Source organism: Schistocerca americana, chromosome 2, assembly GCF_021461395.2.
Source record: "Schistocerca americana isolate TAMUIC-IGC-003095 chromosome 2, iqSchAmer2.1, whole genome shotgun sequence".
Classification (NCBI taxonomy): domain Eukaryota; kingdom Metazoa; phylum Arthropoda; class Insecta; order Orthoptera; family Acrididae; genus Schistocerca; species Schistocerca americana.
The window spans coordinates 470,738,779-470,750,923 of record NC_060120.1 but is presented as its reverse complement, the minus strand read 5'-3'; the positions used below and the strand labels follow the sequence as shown (position 1 = coordinate 470,750,923).

The 12,145-nt window shown below is 41.7% G+C and overlaps 1 protein-coding gene across 1 annotated transcript in view; it reads left to right on the top strand.

The window, feature by feature from the left end:
• LOC124593732 (lysosomal acid glucosylceramidase-like) overlaps positions 1-12,145 on the top strand; it is a 172,485-nt gene that overhangs the window by 82,649 nt on the left and 77,691 nt on the right. The window contains exon 4 of the mRNA XM_047132062.1: positions 7,498-7,660. Coding sequence (XP_046988018.1) covers positions 7,498-7,660 — 163 coding nt within the window. The remainder of the gene's footprint in view (positions 1-7,497; positions 7,661-12,145) is intronic.

The window sequence follows — 12,145 nt, the reverse complement described above, 5'->3', positions numbered from 1 at the left end:
ACAGGATAGAGTAGCATGGAGAGCTGCATCAAACCAGTCTCAGGACTGAAGACTACAACAACAACAACAACAACAACAATGTTTCATGTACTATGAGCCTTGTTCTACAGGTGCATCTACATCTATACCCCACCAGCAAACTTTCAGCACTTGGCAGAGCATACTTTGTGCACCTGTGTCAATTCCCCCCTTTTCCTGTTGTGGTTGGCTATCGTTCCTGGGAAGAACAATAGCTAATAAGACTGTGTATGAGCTCGAATCTCTTTGACATTATCTTTGTGGACTTGTGTGGGATATATGTACTGTATATTGGTTGACCTGTCTAGGAACAACACTCTCAAATGCTAGTTCGCTCTGTGATACACAACTCCTCTCTTGCAGCATTTGCTACTGGATTTGGCTGAGCATCTCTGTGACATTTTCGCGCTTACAAAATGAACCTGTGACGAAACGTGCTGCTCCTCTTTGGATCTTCTCTATATACTCTGCCAGCCTGTCTGGATCACAGACTGTTGACTAGTATTCAAGTACTAGTACAGTGAGTGCCTTATAAGCTATTTCCTTTGTTGATAGGCTACATTTCCTAAAGGTTCTTCTAATGAATCTCAGTCTGTCTTCTGCCTTACCCACAACTGATTTTATGTGGGCTGTCGACTTCAAATTGCTTGGTACGAGTACTCCTAGACAGTTTAGGGAAATGACTGCTTACATTGATTGTTCTGAAATCCTGTAATCATACAGCAATGAGGTGTTTCTGTCTATGTATTCGTAATACGTTACATTTGTTTATGTTAAGATTCAATTGCCATTCCCTGCACTCAGCATCAATCCTCTTCAAGTCCTCCCGCATTATGCTGCAATCTTTCAGCGTCAAAACGTCTCTGTATACGACAGGATCATCTGTGAAAAAGCCTCAAGGAAATTTCAACGTTATCTACTAGGTCCTTTATATAAACTGCGGAAAGTAACGATTCTATAACACTCACTTAGGAACGGCCGAAATTTAATTTTATTTGAAGACGTCTCTCTATTGCGAATGTTGTGCTGTGTTCTATTTGTTAGGAACTCATCGAACCAATCTCACTATTGTTCTAATATTCCATACGTTCATATTTTCTTCATAAGGCGGAAATGCGAACTGTACTCAACACCGGCATCTAGCTGGGTGCTGGTATCTGCTCTTATCTGGGTCTGATGAAGGAAAAGAGCGAGATAGGTTTCACATGATCGTTGTTTTAGATATCCATATTGATTCCTGCACAAGAGATTTTCAGTCAACACAAACGCCATGATAGGCGAGCGTAAAACGTGTTCCAAAATTCTACAAAAGTTAGACATCAGAGATAGAGCTCTGTAGTTTTGTGCGTCTGTTCGGCGATCCTTCTTGAAAACAGTAATGACCTGAGCCTTTTTTCAATCACATGAGAAAGACATTGACTTCTTTCGTTGACCATAACTTGATTGCTGAAGATAGCTGGGAAAAACATAATAAGATATTGGACAAGCTCTTCAGTGTATGCAAAGCGTATAGTGTCACTACAGAAGTCAGAATTCATCGAGAGACAGGTGACATTTCTTGGACACATTGTATTTTACCTGGTCCAGATAAGAGTGAGACCACTTTTATTTTTCCTCTTTCCACAGCGAGGAATCACAGTAATGTATTGCCCTCTATCAGGTATTTGTTACTCTGAACACTTTGTCTACACCACGAGTGTGCGTACTGGGATGCCGAGGCACAAACAGAATTGAAATTTTGAAACAGATTCTTTTGGAAGATCTTCTTACGTCACATCTTGTTCTGAACAGATATTTCTTTGTAAGCTCAGACAGTTCTAAGACAGATATTGGCGCTAAATTCTCATAAGAATTTGAAGTACGTGGAGTATCGTAATATTGCTTTTGCAAGCTAGGTGCTCACTAAGTGTGAGCCCAACTATTCTGTCACTAAGTTTGAGGCCCTGGCTGTTGTGTGAGGTTTTGTGAAATTCAGATATTATTTGTACGTTCAGGTGATCAAGGGCTCTACATATCACCATGCTTTCGAAAATTTTCTGAGTACATGGTTAACTCATGACCATTTAGCCAGGTGGACGCAGTATTTACAATATTTCAAATTCACTATTAATGTATTCCTGACGAAGAGAGTGTCATTGGTGATGCTTTTCCAAGATCTCGTATGGGCTTGAATACTGGCACCAAAGATGATCGTAATGAAATTACTTTCACTACCTTGTATTCGAAAAAGGCAGCATTTGATCATTTCATTATGCGTTCATCTTTAGAATAATACAAAGGAACAGGATAAAGATCTGTCATTGAGAGAAGCGAATATGAAATGAAGAGATCAGAATAAAGTTAGAATTAAATAGTTTTTCCTGTTAAAACAAATGATTTTGCTTAGGAGAAGAGATATATATCTTTCACACTGGGTTGTATACATTCTTGACGATTTAGTTATCAGACTGATATGGTATATCACGTGAGGTGTGCACACTTTGGGTCAAAGAAATGCATTTGCAAGCTTCATAGGAAATGCTACTTTCTAAACATGGAGAAACTATTTTGTAAAGTTCTGATTTCATGAAAATTTTGTCAGAAGGCGAAGCCACATATGAAACTTTATTTCCTACCATTCTCTCAAGAATGAGAGAACTTACTGCGGTAGAGTTCTTTGGCCCCCTTGCAAGAATTACTCAAGTTCATTCTTTTTCTTTGCCATGATTGAGCTGGCTTACAAATTTGTCTCACTCACGCCCTTGAGGAGAGGTACTAATCACTCTTCTGAACGTGCATTTCTGAATAATGTTTTGCATAAAATGGTCCATGTTAATTGATTTTCCTCAGACAGTGGTCCACGGATCATATTAGTAGTTTGAAAGTGTGCTCTGCATAATACAGGTATAAGGACATTTTACGTTTCGTCATTGTTGTTGTTGTTGTGGTCTTCAGTCATGAGACTGGTTTGATGCAGCTCTCCATGGTACTCTATCCTGTGCAAGATTCTTCATCTCCCAGTACTTACTCCAACCTACATCCTTCTGAATCTGCTTAGTGTATTCATCTCTTGGTCTCCCTCTACGCTTTTTACCCTTCACGCTGCCCTCCAATGCTAAATTTGTGATCCCTTGATGCCTCAGAACATGCCCTACCAACCGGTCCCTTCTTCTTGTCAAGTTGTGCCACAAACTCCTCTTCTCCCCTATTCTATTCAATACCTCCTCATTAGTTATGTGATCTACCCATCTGCTATTCAGCATTCTTATGTAGCACCACATTTCGAAAGCTTCTATTCTCTGCTTGTCCAAACTATTTATCGTCCAAAAAAAATGGTTCAAATGGCTCTGAGCACTATGGGACTTAACATCTATGGTCATCAGTCCCCTAGAACTTAGAACTACTTAAACCTAACTAACCTAAGGACATCACACAACACCCAGCCATCACGAGGCAGAGAAAATCCCTGACCCCGTCGGGGATCAAACCCGAGAACCCGGGTGTGGGAAGCGAGAACGCTACCGCACGACCACGAGATGCGGGCATTTATCGTCCATGTTTCACTTCCATACATGGCTACACTCCATACAAATACTTTCAGAAACGACTTCCTGGCACTTAAATCTATACTCGAAGTTAACAAATTCCTATTCTTCAGAAACGCTTTCCTTGCCATTGCCAGTCTACATTTTATATCCTCTCTACTTCGACCATCATCAGTTATTTTGCTCCCCAAATAGCAGAACTCCTTTACTACTTTAAGTGTCTCTTTTCCTAATCTAATTCCCTCAGCATCACCCGACTTAATTCGACTACATTGCATTTTCCTCGTTTTGCTTTAGTTGATGTCCATCTTATATCCTCCTTTCAAGACACTGTCCATGCCGTTCGACTGCTCTTCCAAGTCCTTTGCTGTCTCTGACAGAATTACAATGTCATCGGCGAAAGTCAAAGTTTTTATTTCTTCTCCATGGATTTTAATACCTACTCCGAATTTTTCTTTCGTTTCCTTTACTGCTTGCTCAATATATAGATTGAATAATATCGGGGAATAGGCTGCAGCCCTGTCTCACTCCCTTCGCAACCACTGCTTCCCTTTCATGCCGCTCGACTCTTATAACTGCTAGTTAGTCCAGGGAATTTGGTGATGAGTCGGTTGGCTGTGCCAGGATCACTTTATAACTCCTTTATGAGGGGCTTCGTATTCTTGACTAACCTTGTCGTCGGATTACTCCTTAGTTCTCTGTAAATAGGATCGCCCAGCAGCTCGTCCATTTTCTTTTCACATTGAGAGGTGCCATCTCAACCGTAGCGTTTCCTTTGCCTGCATATAGGGCCACGATATCATTGTTACTCCTGAGCACTTTTATGCTCTGCCTCCCTTCAAGTGTAATATTATGTCTGAGTGGCTTTGCTTCTCGAAAGATTCTATCGTTTTTTGTCTTATTTTTTCTACTTCCACTTCTGGTACTTCATGGAGTGACGTCTCCACAGACTGAAATATCTGATGTCTAGGAATCTTTGTGGCCGTAGCTGCAAAGTTTAACCGTTTGGACAGAATTGACGCCACTGCCTCACTGACGATTTTCGTCGAGATGTTTGCCGCTGAACTAGCTGTATCCAGACTTGGCTAAGCATATTGTTTGCTTCCTGTCAGGTCGATCTCCTTTTTCGGCCGACTGCTGCTCACATGTTTTTCCACGCAGGCTTGCTTGTAAGTTACTCTGTCGATGTTATCCCGGTCATTCGCTGAAAACTATGACGCTGTACAGTTGCTTGTTGCAATTTATGAAGCTCTGGAGTTGTTGTATCCGTCCCCTTAGAGAAGCGTGACTGACCCGATAGTAAATCGTTCTCCCATTTCTAGTATCAGTTTTTGGTCGTATTCTGATGGGTTTCAGACGGCCTCGTGATCTCGGGATCTCTTGAGGAACAACAAACCATTCAGCAATTTCACCTTCCTCTTCCCCAGCAATGCCAGCTTCCGTATGTGATGATAAATTTCCTGCCGATACAGATCACTGACATAATTACGTAGGCTTCCGTGGACGGTGTCAAGATGATTAAAATTTTAACTGAATATGAGAATAATAATCTTACAACCAGGGTAGTCGAGAACACGAAGGCCCCTGCAAAAGACGCAAGAACTGATCCTGACACAGCCAAGTGAGTCATTACCAGAGATCCTGTACCTAGTAGAATTTATGGAAGATGTTAACTCCATAATGAATATTTTCCAATCAGGCCTGCCTATAGCGAAGGAAATCTATTACACAACGAAACATCTGGCACTAAAATTTCGTCACCTTGTGGAACAGACCCTTAAACGAAGGAGCAAAAGCAGACACATTCCACTGAAATTATGGTTCCTTAAGTCTTCGCCAACATACCTATGCGCGAGACCATTTGCATCCTACAAGAGCAGATCTCATATGATATCTGTGATGTTGTGCCTTTATGTCTGTCAACAACGTACTTCAGTTGGTGGAGAAAATATTATGAGCAATTAGATGGAGTGTCAATGGGCTGTCACTGCTCCCCATTCACTGAGGATACCTTCAAGGAAGCTTTTGAGAAAACGGCCCTAGCTTCCTCAGCGTTGTGCTCCCATTATTAGCTATGGCATGTGGACGACACGTTAGTAATCTGACCACACTGGAAAGCGGATTTGGGAAACCTACTTTAGCACTTCAACAGCCTACACAAACTATTCGTGCACAAAACTGAAAACAACGTTGGGTTACTATTTTTGGATATGAAGTTATAGGGAACAGTCAGTGGCAAACTAGGACACAGAGTGTACCAGAAGCCAACCCACACAAATAGATACTTGAACACGGAGAGCCACCACCACACAGTTGAGAAGTATTGTCTTCTGTGCAAGCTGGCTGCCTGTACCTATCAGATAAGTGGTGCTAATATCACAGAAGAATTGAGGGAGCTACACCACACAGTTCTCGCAAACGGCTACGATAACAAGATTATAAGAAAGGAAACCAAGGCCATCCGAAATGATGCAAAAGAAGATGGCAAGGCAAAGAAGTTCAGTGAATGGCTTGGCAGCGCCCTCTGCCGAAGAGGTTTCAAACCGATTTTCTACAGCAGCCACAGGATTGACATCATGATAGGTTCCACCAGGAATGCAGTGGACAACCTGAGTATCCCTAGGAGTATATGTGCTACGTTGTAACTGGAGAGCTGCCTACACAGGTGATGCAGGGAGGCCAGTTAGCACACGCGATAAATTCGAAATAACAGACCACCACCGTGAGTGTAGACAACCTACCATGTTCCAAGAAGCTCATGTGCTGGCAAGAGCCATGGACGTGCCGGCACAAAGTACAAAAGATGACTGAAATTATTAAACAGCCTCATAACATTAACAGAGAGGATTGCTACAAAATTCTGGGTTTTGGCTGCTGACTATCACAGTCCGATGGTCTGTCAGCGATCCCAGGGCAGAAGTCTCACAGGATGTGGATGCGACAGCCTGGAAACCTACAGAGGAACTGTCAGTGTATTTAGCGCATACGAGGAGTAAAACATGCCCACAAAATCCAAGCGCTGATTTGCAGACACTAATCATCAACAAGATGGAAAGTTCACGAATAGCTTCTCCCTACCCTCTCCCTCTCCTCTCGAGTAGCCTATTACGGTCTATAGCTAATAAAGTTCCAGAAATATGTGGTACCGACAGTGCCTAATTGCATTAAAGAGCGACATCTTTTGCCCTGTAAAACCAGTCTTGCCATGAGAAAGGCCATTTTAATATGGCCAAAATGTCTGTTTTATAGTTTACAAATTATTTTATACAATGGCATGGTAAAACCGACAAAATAATTTGATATGAATGCGTGGTATCTGTTGTTCTGGACATGTCTGAAAAAACAGACACCACACATTCATATAATCGTTTCGCATCGATGGGCAATGAATCCTCCACCTTCCGTGCAGATTCACGCTTACATTTGACCTTGTATGGGAATCTCAAAGCAGCGAGTATGATGGGCATGGGCCGGGACTGCGGATAGGTAGGGATGGGTGCGAGTGTGGGTCGGCCGGGAGGCGTTCCGAGAAAGTCCATGCAAATGTGATAAACACTGTGTCCGTCTGGTGTAACTGTCTAAGAATCACAACATCCCGCTTCCGAATCCTGGTTCGGCAGTCATTTTCACTCGTCGCCCCTGATGCCGCATAAATGTCCCGATGCAGTGGACATCACTAGTTGCCCTCATTTCTTTTCCTTTCTCCCGCTTCAACCTACAATTTACGTAAAGGAATGTTAACCACTTGACACTGGTTCCGGCAGCCTACGTAGTTGCGTGTAGAGTTGATGTTTACTGGTAGTTACTCAAGTGGTTTGTGTAAGAGGGCTGGTGACTGGGTATTTTTAACAGTATTTGGGATTCATACCCTTCTTTGCCGCCAGTCACGCGGTGATACATCGGTGGGCGCGTCGGTCTGCTGGCGGTTGTGTTGACAAGCGGCGCTGTGTTGCAGGAGCTACTTCGGAAGCAGCGACGGCAGCTCACAGTACTCGCTGGTGCGCCTGCCCATGGGTGCCACTGACTTCTCGACTCGCGGATACACGTATGACGACAGCGAGGAGCCTGACCCGTCTCTAAAGAACTTTACTCTCCAGCCGGAAGACATCGAGTACAAGGTAATTCACTGTCTTATGTTCCTCCATCATTGATGGAAGAAAACAATATCAGTAGCAGACATTAGCAGCGGAGCTTGTATCGATATCTGTTCCTACATCAACTCACTATATCTCTTACCGTACGAAATTTAAAAAAAAATGAACTCGTTGATACTGTAAAAACGATCAAGAAAAGCGTCTTTCTTTCTTTTGAAATTATGAACTTGTTCTGTCAACAGCCAATGCTTAATAAGTGAAATCACTTTATTTTTCTAAATGTAAGCAGACATCTTTTTACAGTTATTTGCGATTGGTATTAGTAGATTACTACTTCCACCGTACGGCGAAAATGAAGACCTGTCATCGCAATTCTATTGTCTACAGTGTACATGACGAAAAAAATCGAGATATTTCGCACCCAATTCAAATGACACACTGCAGAAGAGATGGTAAGGGCTAAATTAAATAATGCAAATACGTGAGAGACAATCTTTATTAGCAGACTATTGGCCCTCCTTTTGCATGAATTACAGCTGCCATTCGACATAGGGAGCACAAATATATATCATGTAAAACAGAGACGTACATACCCATTCCTCCACCAAAAAGGTCGCAATTTAGGAACTTATCCTTTGAAGCGGAAAATATGTGTAACAGCGCAGCTTGTTCTACACAGTACCTCACAAAGGCTAATTTCAGGCGTCTGCTGTACCCATAAGAGGTATACACGTACATTTAGAAATTGTACCCTCGAAGCCACCACATAGTGCATTAGCGCAGAGTACCCCTCTTGTCACAGCTATTCATTTCCTTCCCGGCTCCACTTTACAATGGAGCGGGCGATAAACGACTGTCTACAGGGATTGCACAAAGGAATCATCGCGAGAAATGTATGTTTGAACATAAATGCAGATGCTAGTCAATGCTGTTGTATTTGATCACGGATGGAACCTGTGAACTGTCCTCAAACGTTTCTTTCCAAGCTGCATTACGCTTACGTGCCTTTTTTTTTTTTTTTGAGTCATCAGTCTTGCGACTGGTTTGATGCGGCCCTTCCAGAATTCCTCTCCTATGCCAACCTCTTCATCTCAGCGTAGCACTTAGCACTTTCAGCTTCCATCCTCGATTATTTACTGGGTGTATTGCAATCTCTGTCTTTCTTTGCAGTTTTTCCCTCTACAGCGCCCTCTAGTACCACGGAATGTCTTAACATATGTCCCATCCTCCTGTCCCTTATCCTTGTCAGTGTTTTCCACAAATTTCTTTCCTCTCCGATTCTGTACAGAACCTCCTCATTCCTTATCAGTCCACCTAATTCTCAACATTCGTCTGTAGCACCACATCTCAAATGTTTCAGTTCTCTTCTGCTTCGGTTTTCCCACAGTCCGTGTTTCACAGCCATACAGTGCTGCGCTCCAAACCTGCATTCTCAGAAATTTCTTCCTCGAATTAAGGCCATTGTTTGATATTAGTAGGCTTCTCTTGGCCAGGAATTCCCTTTTTGCCGGTGCTAGTCTGCTTTTTGATGTTCTCTTTGCTCTGTCGGTCCGCCTAGGTAGTAGAACTCCTTTACTTTATCTATTTTGTGACCATCAATCGTGATGTTAAATTTCTCGCTGTTCTCATTTCTGCTACTTCTCATTACTCTCGTCTTTCTTCGATTTACTCTCAATTCATATTCCGTACTGGTTAGACTGTTCATTCCATACAGTGAGTCATCTAATCCTTTTTTATTTTCACTCGGGATAGCAATGTCATCAGCGAATCGTATCATTGATGTTCTTTCACATTGAAATTAATTCGATTCCTGAACCTCTCTTTTATTTCCATCGTTGCTTCTTCGATGTACAGATTGAACAGTAGGGGTGAAAGACTACTTCCCTGTCTTACACCCTTTTTAATCCAATCATTTCATTCCTGGTCGTTTTCTCTTATTATTTCTATGGCTTTTGTACATATTGCGTATTAACTGTCTCTTCCTGTAGCTTACCCCTATTTTCCTCAGAATTTCGAACACCGTGCACCATTTTAGATTGCCGAACGCTTTTTCCAGGTCTACAAGTCCTATGAACGAGTTTTGATTTTTCTTTAGTCTTGTTTCCATTATCAACCGCAACGTCATAATTGTCTCTCTGGTGCCTTTACCTTTCCTAAAGCGAAATTGATCGTCATATAAAACATCCTCAATTTTCTTCTCCATTCTTCTGTACATAATTCTTGTCAGCAACTTGGATGCATGAGCTATTAAGCTAATTTTAGAAATTCTGATGGAATCTTATCTATCCCTTCTTCCTTATTTGATCTTCAGTCCTCCAAAGCTCTCTTAAATTCTGATTCCAATACTGGATCCCCTATCTCTTCTAAATCGACTCCTGTTTCTTCTTGTATAACATCAGACAAACAATCCGCCTCATAGAGACCTTCAATGTACTCTTTCCACCTACCCGCTCTCTCATCTGCATTTAACAGTGGAATTCCCGCTCCGCTCTACTAGGACCTGCCATCTTATTACTTTATGCAGGCCGAAGTGTTCCTCAAGGGCCTCTTAGCCAGCATCCACAGCCCCACCGCGCAGCAAAGTTGTGCTACGCAGCTGAGGCCACGGGCACTTTGCCCATGCAGCACCACGTGAAGATTGGGCTGCGTCGAGTTCTTTTCTTATTTTGATCTTTGTTGTTATCCATTATTTACTTACATCAATTACATTGGTACTATCATTAATTTACTTGCAGCAATTAGATTTTTAAAGAAAAATGTAATAAGTTGAATGCAGGAAATTATAAATTTACGGTACAGTTTACGAAGAGAATAAAAGAAGACAGAAAATAGTAGATAAAGATCTCCCTTCACCAACACCACTTAGAGAAGGGGTCGTGGTCTCTAACTTCTAGTCCAACGTCCGCATTTGATGCTACCCATTTTAGTATTATCCTCATGAACATCCTCTTAGGGAAAACTCGATTTGTTCAGCCCATGCGGATATAGTCTATGTTGGCGTTGTTTGTAAGAGTTCTGTGTGAGTTGATGTTTGTTAGGTTACATAACAAATACTACCACTAGGTTCATTAGTTAACAAATTCCGCATAGCCTTTGGACAAAATCATGCCTTCCTGTGATCTAATTAAGTTGTAAACTGTTCCAACATAGCTGTAGGAGATACAACAAATCACCACTAACTCTCGTTACATACATTTTTGTAGAATAAAACTAGACCCTCTTGAGTTGTGAATCTATTAATTTTGTATGACTGCGTAAGATGCATGATCTGTTTCTGTTGTGCATTTACAATCCTTGGTTTTGCTTGCTTACTTTATATTAAACTTATATTACATTCACATTATTATACTTACAATGATGTGCTTATTGATGTAACTACTTAGCAATGCTGAGTATAGGTTTAACGTGGATTCTACAACAGTATCTATCCATGGACTACTCTAATTATTTCTACTTTTAATTAGATTCATTAATAATAAGATATAAATTCCAACCTTTGATTAATGTTCAAATGAGTAGTTGTGCATGTTTCACATGTTTCATGTTATGTGTATGTTATGTATATTTCGTGTCTCTATGCTGTGTCAGTGTTGTCACTGTCACTTTTATCATCGTCAGTACTGGAGCTACTCGATCTATCTGTGTCGGTCTGTCTTCTTCTTATGTACTGATGAGCCTCTTTGTATATGTCATGTTCTGCTTTTGAAATACTGTTGGCGAGTGTGTTCAACTGTGCCCATGTATCTGAGTTTCTCAATGCACCATATAACATTGCTTCCATTTGTGTTCCATATTACTATGTACATGCCTGAATCTAATGCAATTTACAAGAAAGTGTTCTGGGGAACCAATTTCCCGACATGTGCAACGATTGCAACTGTCAGTCATGATCAGAATACCTATGTGTGTAGATGTGAGTGAATGAGGCGTCTCCATGTCTGAACCAGAGAAGGTAGGGATACGTGCTGGGGTCTGGTGCGAAGACCCTATTCTAACTCTCCACAAAATTCTCAATTGGGTTCTGGTGGGGACTAGGCAGACCAGGCCACTTCAGGAACATTATTGTCCATAAACCACTGCCTCAGACATGGTGCTCCGTAGCATGGTGCTATCTCATGCCGATACAAACAAACATTGTCCACGAACTGCAGTGTACTGGTAGTGGGACACTATGGTCGTTGGTGGTCGAGGTCAGGAAGTAAATTACCGGCCACCTAATGTTTGCAGGTACACCCAAACGCACTATTAGTATTATGCGACACTTCATTGCAGCATTGTCGACTACTGCCTTAAATTTTTTTTTTGTAGAGATAACAATGGAGATGTGTAAGACCACAGATGGCAGCCAACGTCTCTTTTTCCATATTAGAAAAACGTGGCAAGGCTTTATTAAACTGTCTTGAAGCACATGGCAGCAAGCGTTCCTTACCATCCACCCCTTATCTGAGAATACATCTGTTTGCCAAATTACTTGCATTGCACGATAAAAATAAACTTTTTTTCAAATTT